This window comes from Hyla sarda, chromosome 2, assembly GCF_029499605.1.
Source record: "Hyla sarda isolate aHylSar1 chromosome 2, aHylSar1.hap1, whole genome shotgun sequence".
Lineage (NCBI taxonomy): Eukaryota > Metazoa > Chordata > Amphibia > Anura > Hylidae > Hyla > Hyla sarda.
Genome location: NC_079190.1, coordinates 310,998,124 through 311,013,956, shown reverse-complemented (window position 1 = coordinate 311,013,956; position 15,833 = coordinate 310,998,124). Strand labels below are relative to the sequence as shown.

General features: G+C 46.0%; 1 protein-coding gene across 11 annotated transcripts in view; it reads left to right on the top strand.

Annotated features, from left to right (window-relative positions):
* Positions 1–15,833, top strand: part of ANKS1A (ankyrin repeat and sterile alpha motif domain containing 1A) — an 836,994-nt gene that overhangs the window by 369,423 nt on the left and 451,738 nt on the right. For all 11 annotated transcript variants that reach the window (XM_056557673.1, XM_056557674.1, XM_056557675.1 and 8 more), the window contains one exon: positions 12,066–12,153. In XM_056557673.1, the coding sequence (XP_056413648.1) occupies positions 12,066–12,153 (88 nt within the window). The remainder of the gene's footprint in view (positions 1–12,065; positions 12,154–15,833) is intronic.

Genomic DNA, 15,833 nt, shown 5'->3' with positions numbered 1-15,833 from the left:
TTATAGAAAGCTATCAAAAAGTCCCATCAAAACAAAAATGGTATTGGTAACAACTTCAGATCATGGTGCAAAAAATGAGCCTTCATACCGTCCTATATGCAAAAAAATAAAAAAGTTATAGGGGTCAGAAGAAAACATTTTTAAATGTACAAATTTTCATGCAAACAGTTATAATTTTCACCAGAAGTTAAACAAAATCAAACCTATATAAGTTGGGTATCATTTTAATCATATTAGACAGAATAAGAACAATGTGTCATTTTTACCGAAAAGTGCGTAAAAATGGGAGCCTCTACAAGTTACAAAATGGTGTGTTTTAAAAAAAAAATTGGCCGCACAAATATTCTTTTTTTTGTTGTTGATTTTTTGGTAAAATGACTGATGTCATTACAAAGTGCAATTGGTGGCACAAAAAACAAGCCACCGCTGCCCGATTCCCTCCCCATGCCCGGCTTTCATATTTACCTGTACTGGGGTGCGCTCCTGCAGGCTCCAATACCAGTGACGTCACTGTGCGCAATGAAGATTGATGTTGCGCTGAGGACGTCACTCATCAGCGCAAAGCGACTGCGCAGGACACCACCGGTACCAGAGCCTGCCGCAGCGCGCCCCGGAATAGGTAAATATGAAAGCCGGTGATGGAGAGGGAATCGGCGGCGGGACTCTGGCCCTGCAGAAGCCGTTGCAGTTACCGCAGCGGCTTTTGCGGGGGCAAGAGTTTATTGGGGTATACACGCACCTAACGCACCCTCATTGTAGCAAAGATATTTGGGTAAAAAAAATGTTTTACTGAAATTTCCTTGGAGAAATGAGGGCGCGGGTTATAGGCCAGTGTGTGGTATACCATGATGAATAAGATATATATGGGGTTGGTTTTATTTTATTGCTTCTAAAAAATAACTTTTTGTACGAAAATTAGTGAGCGTAAATTTGTCCTTTTCTGACCCCTATAACTCTGCAAGTTTTCTGTGTATGAGGCTGGATGAGGACTCATATTTTGCGCTGTACTTTTTAATCACTTTTTAGAAATTATTTTTATGGTATATGAAGTGACCAAATATAAGCAGTTCTGGACCTTGGAATTTTTTTTTACGTGTTCGCCATTGACTCTATGGTTTAATTAATGTTATATTTTAATAGTTCGAACATTTACACATGTAACAACGCCACATATGTTTATTTTTGTTTACATTATTTAAAAAAATTGGAAACGAGTGTGGGGGGGGGGGGATTCAAACATTTATTATGAAATGGGTTTATTCACATTTGCTAACTTTTTTTTTAACTTTTTTTTTTACCCAATTTTTTAAGCTCCCGAGTGCACTTCTTAGTGCGGGAGAGGACGCAAGGCATACATATACGTCCTGTGTCCTTTGGCTATGTTCACATGGGGGAATTTCCATGCAGAATTCTTCCTAAATTTACTACCCATTTACTTCCATGAGATTCTGCTGTCCCGATCACACAGCGGAATTTCTGCTGGATTTCATTTTGCAGAATCCCATTGAAGTCAATAGGGCTCCGAATTTCAGCAGAATTCTGTAATTCCATTCTGAAAGCTTTGCTGAATGTAATTTGTGTAGAATTGTGGATATTATGTGGTGTGAACATGGTCTTAAAGGGTTAAACATACTTATTTTGTTTAAAAAAATTGCCTTATTTTTAAAGCAGTGCAATAATAAAAAAAAACATATAACCATCATTTTAATTGCATAGACCCACAGAATAAAGATTACGTTTCAGTTTTACCATAAAGTGACCTGCGTAAAAACAAATAAAAAACAAATAATAATTTTTGTTGCACCATGCATTTTATGGTTAAATGAAAGGTGTAATTTTGAAGTACATTGGTTTTGCAAACAAAACAAGCACTCATATGAGTCTGTGGATGGAAAAATAAGTGTTATGACTTTTGAAGGAACAAAACTTAACATACAGCCAATTTTAAAATGTTTGCCTTTTCAAAAGGTTAAAGAAACAATCAAAACGTGTTCATAGGAACTATGGAGCACCCATATCAACTAGTCAGATTCAAGATTTCAGCCCTCATTTACTAAGCCAAACTCTACAGTTTTTATTGTTTTTTTGTGGACTAAATTTAGGCGCACTTATGTGCAACACTTTTTGTGTCATGTTTGGACAAAAAATAGTCTACATTCTCACACATCACTCAGAGAGTTTCAGAAAACCCTACTAAGGGGCATGGCTTATCAAAAATGGGCTTACCCAACAACTACAAAAATCACTCCGTTTTTTTTTTTTGTCCACAAACCGACAGAAAACGGAGAAGAGTGATATCTGAATAACCGAGGTGCAGATGCTGGTGCAAAAACAGCAAAAATTTGTTTTTTCACAAAGCATGGTTATCATGGGCAATATGCCTAAACTAGGTAAACCAAAATTAAAAAGACTGGTTCACTTAACTCGCCTTTCATCGGGACTGATATTCCTGACTTCATATTATATATGGGCATTTTTTTTTTTTTTTACCTTCTATGTGTTGAGATTGAAAATAAATGTATTTTTATAATAGTTTACTTTGATGTTTGCATTTTTTCATGTTGTTACTTTTTAATGTTATCTCTGATTTATTCAATACCTATTGCCCAGCTTTATTAGTTGCATTGCTAACATAATCCACGTTCATCTTTTTCTTTCATCTGGTATGTAGAATATTGTCACTATGGCTGGCATCTTCAGTGTCCAAATGAATGCTTAAAAGTTTTCCTAAAATTTAGTGAAAAATGTGTGTTCTTTCTTAAAATCGCCATGGTTCAAAGAGCACATTTGGCACCCTAATTTAAAGGTGTACTACAGGGGAGCACAAATTATCAACTGGCTCCATAAAGTTAAAGGGGTATTTCAGGCAAAAACATCTTATCCCCTATCCAAAGGATGGGGGATAAGATATATGATCGTGGGGGGCCCGCTGCTGGGACCCCCCCACGCGATCTCCCTGTAGCACCCGCATTCTATGCGGGGCTGCGTCTCCAGTTTCGGAAACCTCTGGGTTTCCGGGACTGATGATGTGACATCACGCCATGCCCCCTCCATTCATGTCTATGGGAGGGGGCATGGTGATCGTCACGCCCCCTCCCATAGACGTGAATGGAGGGGGCATGGTGTGACATCACGTCCCCAATCCCGGAAACCCGGAGGTTTCTGAAACTGGAGAAGCAGCCCCGTGTAGACTGCGGGTGCTGTAGGAAGATCGCGGGGGGTCCCAGGAGTGGGCCCCCTCATTCAAACATCTTATCTGTTTTTGCCCGGAATACCCCTTTAAACAGATTTGTAAATTGCTTCTATTAAAAAATCATAATCATTCCAGAACTTATCGCTGTTCTATGCTACAGATGTTTAGTTGTTTTTTTTCAGTCTGACCACAGTGCTCTAAGCTGACACCTCTGTCTGGTTGTTGTGGTGTGGTCTCTTTCCTCAGTTGCTCAAAAACTGGAAGAGCCACTGTTGTTTATTCACTCTTTTTTTTTTTGTCCCTTCCAATGTGGACAAAATTAAAGCCTCATGCACCAAAAAAATAAATAAAACTTGAGACAAAATAGTAAATAACTAACCAAAACTGAAGAGGACAAAAAAAGACAAAAAAAACTACACTCTTAGTATATGAGGCACTTCATCTTTAAAAAGGCCTTTGAAAATGAAAGCTGGAATCTGATTGCTTGCCATGGGCAACTGCTCTACTGTTTCACTGCCCAAGTTTTGATAAATTTAGCCCATTGTGACCTGACCTCAACCATATGGTATCCATTTTAGGACATCATCGGTCATCAGCCGTTCCTCCGTCAGGCAAAACAGCGTCCCGCCTCCTCCCTCGGACCAATTGCCGTCAGTCATCAGCCGCAACTCCGTCCTCACTCAGGCGAAACTGTGTCCCGCCTCCTCCCTCCCCCCAATCGCTGTCATCCTTCAGCCACAACTCCCTCATCTGAAAGTCCTTCATCCGAAAGTCCCTCATCCAAAACGCAGTCATGCCTCAGATGATTCTCCCTTAGATGCGTAGCAGAGCCGATGCTGCACAGCACTGTATAGCAAAGCCGACATTGAATAGCATGTACAGCAGAACCCGTATAGCAGAGAGCCGACACTGACTCTGCTCTACTACACGGCAGGAAGGTTTTTTTGGCGGAGGGATGACGGAGTTTTGGATTAGAGACTTTAGGATGACAAAGGAGGGAGGAGGGAGTTGGGGCTGACGCCTGACGGAGGTCGGTCCAAGGGAGGAGGCGGGACGCTGTTTTGCCTGAAGGAGGACAGAGGTATGGCTGACGACTGACGATGTCCTAAAATGGACACCATACAACTGACCTAAGTTCACCTGTGTAAACTACAGTATTAGCAGCCTTATTAGATTGCAATAATCAAATGCCACACCCAATCTCTCTGCACAGCCAGAGGATTCACATGAAATGGAGGCGGCATTTCACAGCCATGTCAGTGAAGGATTTATATGCCAAATTAAGCCACTTCTATGCCCAAAGGGGACTGTTCTAAGCAATGATTAGATTATTTATACTGTTACATGCTATGCAATTAAACAGTCTATATTGGGGGCGTGGCTTGGATGGCTGCCTGAGTGGACGTGCGTTGAGTGAGCTCCTGCTATCCTGCTCTTAATCCTGTAAATATCCTACCCATCCTGATTGATTTTGGGTGCTACACCGTCCTGCGGGGCCCCTGCTGCCTGGGGGGTCCCTGTGAAGGTGATATTTGGAGCTCGGGAGAAGTTTGGAGAGGGCCCGGCTGCCGGTGGAGATCTAGGCCTTGAAGCCTACGGCAGCCCCTACTCGTGCCTGTCTACAGCTGCGGAGTTCCCTTACCTGCCTGTCCAGCGCTGGTGGGTCCGAGAGAGCTGAGGCGGGAGCTTGCGGCGGTCCTCTCTGTGGCGGCCGCGTGATCCTGGGCGCCATCTTGGGGGCAGTGCTCCGGGTCTCCTGTGTCTGAGGCTCCTGTGTCTGAGGAGGCGATTCCAGCTGTGAGGGGACGCACGCTGACGACGGGAACCTCCGGAGCCTTCGGTGACTTGGTGTGAAGGGGGAAGCTGCACTGCTGTGGAGGAACGCATCGGTGGAAGCGTGGTCCTGTGGAGAGGAGACAGCCATCCTGTGGGGACTCCTGCCGAGGTCCCTGCGCTGAATTCAGTAAGTGGCTGGCCCTGCTGAGGGAAATCGGTGGCTTGAATCTTGGAGGGTGGAGGGCGCCCCAGAGACATTATCTTGACAACAGCTGGAGACCCCTTGTGCTGCGGGTTGAGGCGCTGCGGGCGGACTGTGGCGCAGGGGCTGTTATATTGAACCTTGCAGGGGACTGTGACCTGGACTCTGTGCTGCCTCTGGGCATCTGGGGGTGCTGTCCTGCTCTCCTCTTCCCCCCTGGTGCGGATATACCCTGTGCACTGCCTGATCCCCCCCCTCCCCCCCTTCATCGCTGCCAGCCCTGCCAAAACAGCTGGAGACTCCCTGTGTCGTGGAGTGAGGAGCTGCAGGGGTCCTGCAGAGTTGAGGCTGCTGTGCTGTGCCTCACTTGGGTCATGTGAGTTGGACTGTGTGCTACCTGAGTGACTTTGGGGGTACTGCCATACTCCCTTCTCCTCCCCTGGTGTAGCTTCACTCAACTAGCTTTCTTGCCCCCCCCCCCCCCCCCCCCTCCCCTCCTCCAAAACTGCTGGATCTATCATCTGGACTCTGTGGCTGTCTTCCATATTGGACTGTTGACAGAGTTTGTCCTCTCAGGGCATTGTGTATTCTTTATATTACATTATCTGATCTTCAGCATGGTCAGGAGAAATAAAGAGGGTGCTGGTGCCTCGCAGCAAGGAGCGGGCGGGCCTACTAAGTCTAGAAGTGTGGTGGCGATACAGCAGGAGGTAGCTGCCAAACTGGAGCGCTTTGCCTTGAGACCACCGTCCCCTGACTCTCCTGACCGTAGGGAGGCCCCTCTGCCGATTGTACCTATGGGGACCCCCCCGGACCCTCTGGAGGAATATGCACATGGCATACAAGACATTGGGGTAGATTCTTTGGCACCCCCCCTGCTCTCTCTGGTGCGGTGGATGTTGCCCCCAACAGGCCTCCTGCTGAGCCCGCCTTAGCTGATGTATTTGCGGAAATTCAAAGATGCAATACTACCCTCTCTCTGTTAACAGCTCGGGTGGGGACTGTGCAGACGGATATATCCCTAATGAGACACGATCTGCAGAAAGTAACCGACCGTACCTCTGCTGCAGAGGGAAGGATTAGTGATGTGGAGGATGCTGTAGTTCCTTTAGTCCGGGACTCTACTAGACACAGTCAGGACATTGCCTTGCTCAAAGCTGAAACGGATGACTTGGAGAACCGCTTACGCCGTAATAATGTGCGCATAGTGGGATTGCCTGAAAAATGTGAGGGGCGCGCACCAAATGAATACATGGAATCCTGGCTTACGGAGGTCTTTGGAGCTGATAACCTGACCCCCCTATTTGCAGTGGAGTGGGCCCACCGAGTTCCCACGAGACCGTTCCCCCCCCCCTGGTGGCCCACCCCGTTCTATGCTGGTGAAACTTCTTCATTACCGAGATAGAGATCTGACACTTAAATTGGCTAGAGAGAAACAACCTGTGACTGTGGACAATCACGTCATCTCTTTCTTTCCTGACTTCTCGGCGGAGGTGTAAAAGAAGCGTGCCTCCTTTCTGGATGTTAAAAAAAGGTTGCGCTCCCTGGATATACAATACTTCATGCTGTATCCTGCCAGATTGCGGGTGGTTGCCTTGGGCACCACCCATTTTTTTGAGGGAGTTGATGCTGCTGTGCGATGGCTAGATTCCCATGAACCACAGTTGCGCCGGAGGGCCAGGGGAGGCTCTCCGGGAACTGATCCGGACTGAACTGTTCCTCTATGAACTCATGCTGCTCGTGTACTACTGTTAATTGTCATTATTTGATGTTTTTAAACATAGTGGTATATGTCATCATGGGGGAATTACTGTGGCCGGCGGTTAGTGGCCTTCACTGCTTGTTATAACTGTTCTATTTCTAGTTACATAGTGGGTCGATATGGTTATTTACAGTGGGACTCTTGGGGGGGGGGGGTGTGGGGGTGGGGAGGTCTGTTTCTTTATGGGAGGGGAGGTGTAACTGTGTCTGGTTGGCTGTTTGTATGCCTGCTATATGCTCTCACTCTGCTGAGGTTATCCTGCTGATTTATTTGAGTAAGTCTGGTTATGAGTGGTGTGGGTATACTAGCGCCCCTGGGTGCCGTGTGACATGGCGACTTGTGTGGCGGCCTTTATGTTGTGTTTTGGGGTGTTTGTTTGTTTGGTTTTCCGTCTCTCCCTGTGCTGCTGCATGCTATGACTCTCGTTGTACTGTGAGTATACAGTTGGTCTCTCTCGGTCTGTGTGGTGACATTCCCGCCCCTGTTATGTTCAATTGTCCCTGATGGCGGCTTTTAATTTTATAGGATGGAATGTCGGGGGGTTGGGTGATGTGACAAAGCGTTATGCAGTCCTTAACTCGGTGCGACACTTTCATCCGGCTATACTCTGCCTCACGGAAACTCATTTGACGGCAGACACCACCTCTGTCCTTAACAGGGCTTGGGACGGGCACTCTTTCCATTCTACCTTCTCTTCTCATGCAAGAGGGGTTAGTATATTCGTTCATAAATCTATTCCGTTTAAGACTGTCTCCTCTAGCATTGACCCTGATGGCAGATTTGTCTGTGTGCTATGTGAAGTATCTCACCGACTGCTTATAATGGTAGAAGCATATATCCCCCCCCCCCCTTATACTGGAGATGTAGTGCAACGTATTCTGACCGTAGTATCAGGACTCCTGGTGGCCCCTGTACTTGTGTGTGGTGACTTTAACCAGGTGTTAGATGCTTCTAAGGATAAGTTTTGGGGGTCTCGGGCCCCTCTAGACCAACTAGCCTAGCAAAGTTGTGGATGGAAGTTGGCTTAATTGATTTATGGCGCCTGCGCAATTATAGTACTAACCAGTTTTCCTGTTACTCGGCTATGCATGGTACCTTATCTAGGATAGATTTGGCCGTTGGGGACGGTGATATGGCTAGCCTGGTTAGAGAGGTTGAATATCTGGCTAGGGGGTTGTCAGATCATTCCCCTATTTGTTTAAGAATTGATCTATAGGGGTGCGCCCGCTATGGAGACTGAACCCGTTCTGGTTGCAATTGCTGTCTACGGCAGAGATTGTTGGTGTGGAATCAGCGATTATGTTGCCCGTAATGATGGTTCAGCTTCGGTCTCCGTGGTTTGGGACTCACTGAAGGCTTTCCTGCGTGTATTGTTTATTCGGGATATAAGTGCTCACAAGTCATTTACTAGAGAGAGGGGGGAGAGGCTGAGATTGTCTGTTACGGAAGCTGAGGCTTATATTGTTCTGGACCCTACCTCTAGGATGAAGGAAGTGTGGCTCAGGGCGCAAGGAGCATATACTAAATATTTAGAGGATGCTGCGGAACATAAGAGGTTTTTCACTAAGCAGCGCTACTTCGAGTGTGGTGAAAGTACCGGTAAATGATTGGCCTCCATAGCTAGGGCCCAACAGGGAGTTACTTACATTGGTTGTTTGAGAGATAGCCGGGGAGGGAAGTTGTGGCGGCTGAGGATATTTTGGGTGTGATGGTAGATTTTTACAAAGATGCGTACTCTACCAAGGTCTCTTGTACTGGGGAGGCCTTGGCGGACTATGTGAGTAGGGCATCGCTACCTTCCCTTTCTCCGGAAGCAGAGGGACGGGCCAGACTCGCCAGTCTCTCTGGAGGAACTGGAATTTGCTTTGAAAGATGCTGCCAATGAAAAAGACCCAGGTCCAGATGGCCTTCCGAGTGAGGTGTATAAAAAATTCTCCGGGATACTCCTCCCCCAGTTGTTGTGAGTGGTCGAGTCGGCGGCTTTAGATGGCTCGTTACCCCAGTCCATGTTGGAGGCCACTGTAGTACTATTACCTAAACCTGGAAAGGACCCCTTATCTGCGGGTTCTTATAGACCGATCTCATTGTTGTGTGCCGATGTGAAGCTGCTGGCCCGGGTACTCGCTAACAGACTTGCTGGGGTGGTGCTTTCTCTAGTCCATGGTGATCAGACAGGCTTTATGCCGGGTAAGTCCACGGTTGACAACATTAGGAGAGTGTACCTTAACTTGCAGATGACTCAGGAGGGCGCGGGAGCAAGATCAACTTTTTCATTGGACGCTGCCAAAGCATTTGATAGCGTCGAATGGAACTATCTGTGGAGGGTTATGGAGGCTATGGGGTTTGGACCTAGATTCCTTACTTATGTTAAACTACTCTACCAACGTCCGACTGCCCGCCTCCGGGTCAATGGTAGGTTGTCCCCTTCATTTGAACTACAGAGGGGCACTCGACAGGGGTGTCCCCTGTCGCCTCTGCTCTTTGCATTAGCTATAGAGCCACTGGCATGTATCCTGCGGGCCTCCCCTGATCTAATTGGGTTTCGATACGGCTCCATGGACGAGAGGGTGGCGCAGATGACATGTTGTTATTCCTGGGTGATACTGCTCGTTCCCTGTCTCCTGCTATGTCTATTATCTCGGAGTTTGGTGCCTACTCTGGCCTTCTAATTAATTGGGACAAGTCGATTCTGATGCCCCTTGATGCCCTGCCTGATATTCCTCAGATAGCCATATCACATATACAGGTGGTTAAGGAATTTAAATACTTAGGGATTAACATCACACCATTTTTGCATGATTTTATATCCCGGAACCTGACACCCTTGCTGGACAAGAGTTCACAAAAGGTAGCTGTCTGGTGTAAATTACCGATTTCGGTGGTTGGCCGGACTAATCTAACAAAAATGGTCCTTATGCCGCAGTTGCTATATGTGCTGCAGAACTCCCCTGTGTGGATAGCAAAGATTTACTTTCACAGAATACAGCGACTTTTTAGACAATTAGTATGGGGGGGGGGGGGACTGCCCGGATCAAACTTGAAACATTGCAAAGGGCTAAATCTTCGGGTGGGCTGGCGCTGCCTAATCCCTGGCTGTACTATCTCGCCTCGCAACTTCATCAGTTAAGAGGGTGGGCGGAAAAGTCTTTATTGGGGCCTACAGGTCGTTTATTTATGGCTAAACATGGGGGGAGGGTGCCGCTACTCATTCTTGAAATTGGAGCCCTGACCAGACCTCCTGACTCCTCTCCCACTACCCTGCTCCTCTGTAGGCTCTGGGGCCATGCACACAAGCTACTAGGTATCACGAGTTATTTATCGCATACACCGCTGTGGCGTAACCCGAGCTTGCCATTTTTTTCCTCCTTCGCGGATGCTGGTTATTGGGAGAGGAGGGGATTGTGTGAACTGGGGAAGCTAGCTGTACAGGGGGTTGTAAGATCTTCTGAGGATTTGCAGGAGGAGTTTGTTTTACCGCGCTCCTCATTTTACAGATACCTGCAACTCCGTCATGTGTATGAAACTCAGAATCGGCTACGGCTGATGGAGGTACAGTCTAACAGGGTCCTAGGTTACAAAACGGGAGTCTGCTGGTATCATATCTTGGCTATACGGTGAGTTCTTAAATTTCTACCATGAGCGTTTCCCCTTGACGGTTCGTGCAAAATGGGAGAGGGACCTTGGCGGGTTGAGTGATGAGGAATGGACTATAGTGCTCTCTCTTGCCCCATCTCCGTCTTTATCGGAATCTAATAGGCTATCAAAATTATTATTTTTGCATAGAGTGTATAAAACCCCACTATTCCTACATAACATTGGTGTTCGGTCTGACTCTTCCTGCCCCAGGTGTGGTGAGTTGGAGGCCCACCTGTTACATATGATGTGGGCTTGCCCTGTCTTACATGCATATTGGAATGATGTGATACGACTTATTAAAACCATTTATGGGGTAACATTGAGTGCAGCTCCTAAGGTGTGTCTCCTTGGCCTTATAGGCTGCGATCAGGAACCCTCCTTGAGAGAAGTGGGAATTTTACGTGTGCTATATCAGGCCAGGAAACTTATAGCGCAGTTCTGGATCAGACCGTCTCCTCCGGGAGTAGCTGATCTTGTTAAAAGAATAGCGCAGATAGTGCGCTTGGAGAAAGGGATATATGTTAAGCGGAAAGTTGTTAGGAAATTTGATGGTATCTGGGGACCCTGGGTGAACCACTTTGATCCCCCGTCGACTGATTTCTAGAAGACTGTACATTCTAAACCTGTCTTCGGAATGTGGTGCTGGTTTGCCTGACGGAGTTCTGTGAGTGTGGCTCTTTTCTTTCTACTTCTTGCGTTCTTCTCTGTACCCTCTCTATGTGGCTTTACTGGAATGTTGGCATGTAGAGGCCGTTTGTTGCAGCTCTGAGAGTGTGGTGTGAGAGAGACAAACCATTGGGTCTGAAGGTTAATTAAACTTTGGCTTACTGAACGTGCGTTATGCGCTGTATAGGGGTAGAGACTGATTGTTTCTTTGTGGGTTGAGTGGGAGGGTGGGGTTTATTGTCTGTATGTTGATTTAAAATGTTTGTAAAATCTTTAATAAAAATTATCTGATTTAAAAAAAAAAACAGTCTATATTAGCGAAACCATTATTTTGGGATATTCGGAGTGCGACGGCTGCCATCAAAATCCATCGGTACCAGGATCTCTGCCTTCACTATTGACAAGAATGAAGTCCACGCGGATATCTGCTGAAAAAATTAGCATGTGGGTCTGTAGTTTGGAATTTTTGAGGCAAAATGTTTTGCAGCAGAAATTCGGTAGCTTAAATGGGTTAGTGGAAAACATGTTCACACTAATGTTAGATTCATGAAGCTCAAAAGCCAAGGGAGCATTTCCCAGCACCTCAGCACCTCAAAAGCCCAGGTAAGTCCAGCCCATCTCCTCTTTCTTGATGTCCAAGGATCTGGCCACATGATTGGTAATGTTATGGCTCTATGAGCCATATATTAGGGTTGTTCAAGGCCAAAGTTTTTGTTTAGAAAGAATACTGCTGCAAAAATAAAAAAAACATGTCCTGGAGCAAACAAATTAATTCCGTGTGTATAGAAGAGAGTGAACTTTAAATTTACCTATTTTTTCTTTCCTAAAAGGTCCATGGCAATATACATGTTGGTCGGGAGGAGGAGAATCCTTATGAACTACTACTTACTGCTGAGACCAAAAGGCCGGATGATCAAGGTAAAGGAGTTTAAAGGGAAACTGGCAGACTGTTCACTAACCGCACTAAACCCAATACACTCGATTATAGTGTGGGGGAACTGGAGTAAGACCAGGTATAACTTACAGAAATCAGTGCGGTGGTTAAGAAGTTATTGCCCTCAGTTGCTGTATTTCTACAGCTCTGGAGGCAGGGAGCCTGTTTGCAGAGCTTCCCTGTCTCCTCTCTATGCCGCACAATGCCAGCCCTTCATATGAATATTCATTTTTTTTACTCATTCATCCTAGTGAAATAAGAGCCTGCAGTCACGTGATCGCTCTGCTATTGTGCCAAGCCCACTGCATATTAAGTGGACGTGCTCAGAAATAATTAGCTGTGAACTGCTTCTTGTGGAAGGGTATGTCGTGCGGTAATAACTTATGGTTATAGTGGTCTTTGGGAATCCAAGCAGGGTGGCTTCTAACATGCAGGATATACAACCTTGGAATTATGGGAAATGTACTATTAGGGTACGTTCACACACGCACATTTGTTAGCGGGTTTTCTGCTGCATATTTGAAAGTTGGCGGGCTCTTTACCGGCTGTCCGCAGCAGATTTTCCGTGGTAGAATTTACGCTGCGGAAAATCCGCCACAGTCCCTACTGACTTCAATGGGGCTTGCGACGGATTTTCCGCAGTGTACATTCCGCCGCGGAAAATCGGCTGCGGACAGCTGAGAAGAGCCCGCCCACTTTCAAATACACAGCGGAAAACCCGCTAAAAAATCGGCGCGTGTGAACGTACCCTTAGGCTGCGCATGGTAGCATCCATGAACAAGGAAATGAACAGATTTTTCTCTGGGTGCTGGCAGCATATGGGTATTGCAGAGAGCAAATTTTTGGACACTATGGATTGTGAGCAAGGAATAAGCTGAAACATGTTTCAGGTAATGCTTAATTTTGGATGAAAATCTTCCAAACAACCACTTTAACCCCTACAAGACTTTGTCACCAATTACAAGTGACAAATGCACTTTAATATGCAAACTTTGCATAGACCAATAGTACACACAAATATAAGAAACTATGGAACGAAATGGGAGGGGAAGTTTCACACAGGTCATGACTAGAGATGAGCGAACTTACAGTAAATTTGATTCGTCACGAACTTCTCGGCTCGGCAGTTGATGGCTTATCCTGCATAAATTAGTTCAGCTTTCAGGTGCTCCGGTGGGCTGGAAAAGGTGGATACAGTCCTAGGAATGAGTCTTCTAGGACTGTATCCACCTTTTCCAGCCCACGGGAGCACCTGAAAGCTGAACTAATTTATGCAGGATAAGTCATCAGCTGCCAAGCCGAGAAGTTCATGACGAATCGAATATACTGTAAGTTCGCTCATCTCTAGTCATGACCAAAGAGCACTGTGTCATACTGCAGTAATTGTGCTGCATTGCAGCTAATGTAATTAAATGAAGTCATGTTACAATCCACAAGTGGGCTGTGATCACACTTGTCGATCACAATTCCCTTGCAACTAAAATTGCTATGTAGGCTTAGCTATGGTGTTTTATCAGGTTTGGGCATTCCTGTAGGCAAACCTTACAATTGTCTAGTAAAGTGGAATATTGTCAAGTTTTATCTGACCTTGTAGTTGCATGGCAGTATCCTCCACTAGATCTGTTGCAGTTTTGCTTTAAATGGGCACTCTAATGAAAACTATGCACTCATTTTGGTAATTAAAACATTTCTAATATACTTTGTTTAAAAAAAAATGAAGTTTTCTAGGTTTTATTTGTGTTTAAAAAAAAAAAAAGCTACCACTAGGTGTTTCCTTACTTGTCCAGAACACATTTCCCCCCTTCTCTTGCACAGACTTTGGACTCCTGCTGGCTGGCAGAAGTCCAAATTCAGGAAATGCAGTCTGGAGTGCTCGGGGGGGGGGGGGGGTGCAGCCTTAGCCAATCATAGCTCATCTCACACACTGAACTACTCTGGGCTGTGTGTAGCAGAGTGAGGAAGTTTTCCTCTGTATGGCTTCAGATGATATCACGTCTGCTGGGTAACGCCCCTTCCCAGTCTGTAAATCTTTTTTTTCTCAACTATAATTTTTATTGAGCATATAGTGACACAGAAACATAGAACTGACAGTCCATCCCACTCGCAGGTGGGGTAGAATGCATTGCCCATAATTTTCAGTAACAAGCACAAGCAACAAAAATAAGAAGTAACATATACATACAATATCATAATCTGACACTGAAGGGGAGGTGCATCTTTATCCAATCTGACACAATATTGCTCACTGGGAATGAAAAAGTTGTCTGAACTGAGGAGGAGTACTGGGGGAGTGCAGCACTACACTCAGTGTGGGGATAGAAGGAAGTAGTGGTGATAAAACTAGATTTGGACCTTAACACGGAAGGAGATGAAGGCATGGGGAGGGGGGGGGGAGAGGTGCACCTAAGGAGGAGAGGAAAAGAGTAGAGAACTATGGCAATAAAGAAGTAGAAATATAGGGACGGGGGGAAGAGAGGGGATATAGGTGGAGCAGGGGAGAGAACATGGAACGATAGGGAGAGGAGTAATATCAAGGGGGGGTGAGGAAGGAGGGAATAAGAGGGGTATGAGTGGAAGGATGAGCGTGAAGAGGAGAAGGAAGTAAGGAAGGAAAAAGAGCGAAAAGAAGAAAGAAAAATAGAAGAGAAAAAGTGGGTCGATGTTCAGCAAGTCCAGAAGAGGCAGGTAGCAGTACAGCAAGAGAAGGCAGCACAGAAAAGTAAGAGGGCGACGATGAAATGTCAGGGGGTTACAGGTGGAGGCAAAAAGAGTCAGGGTGGGGATCCACTTCCAAGGGTAGCCAGGTCCAAATCTAACCAGGGTTGCCAGATCTTGAGAAAGGAGTCATGGGTTCTATTAATTCTACTGGACCTTTCCTCTAATCTGCATATCTTGGCAACCTTGGTGAGCCAGTCTTGTCTGGAGGGAGGGATTGGCCAAAGCCAGTTGATTGGTATTAGGCTCTTAGCCGCAGCCAGGAGGTGGGTCACTAACAGGTCAGAAGAGGGAACATACGAGATGGATGGGCATCCCAATAGGACCCCCTCAGTAGAGAGTTGTATGGTCGTGTCTAAAAGCGTGGAGAGCACAGTTTCCACTTCGTTCCAAAAGGGCACAATCTGAGGGCATTGCCACCAAATGTGTGCATGTGAGCAAATGTGCGCATTGCATCTCCAACAAAGGTTCGATTCAGAGAGACCATGTGCGTGTAGGAATTCAGGTACCTTGTACCAGCGAGTCAAGATTTTGAAGTGGTTTTCTTGCAGTCGCAAGTGGCATGTCAAGCGGGAGAAATGGACCCAACGCTTGAGCTGAATTTATTTGTACAGTCTGCGGACATCTGGTAACCCTATGCCACCCTCCCGTTTTGGGCGTATGAGTAAGCTGTGTGACATGCGAGGCTTCTTCTGTCTCCAAAGGTATTTGGAAAAGATAGACTTGATGGAGAGGAAAAACGTCTCGGGTAGCGCCACTGGTAACATAGTAAGTTTATAGGTGATTTTAGGCAAGACATAACAGTGGATTACATTTCGTCTACCTATCCATGAGATTAGGGGAAGGTCATATTCGTGCAATATGTTCACGATGTCCGTCAGTAACGGTTCATAGTTTAATTTATACAAGGCTCCCATGTTGGTAGGTATGTTCACCCCTAGATATTTGA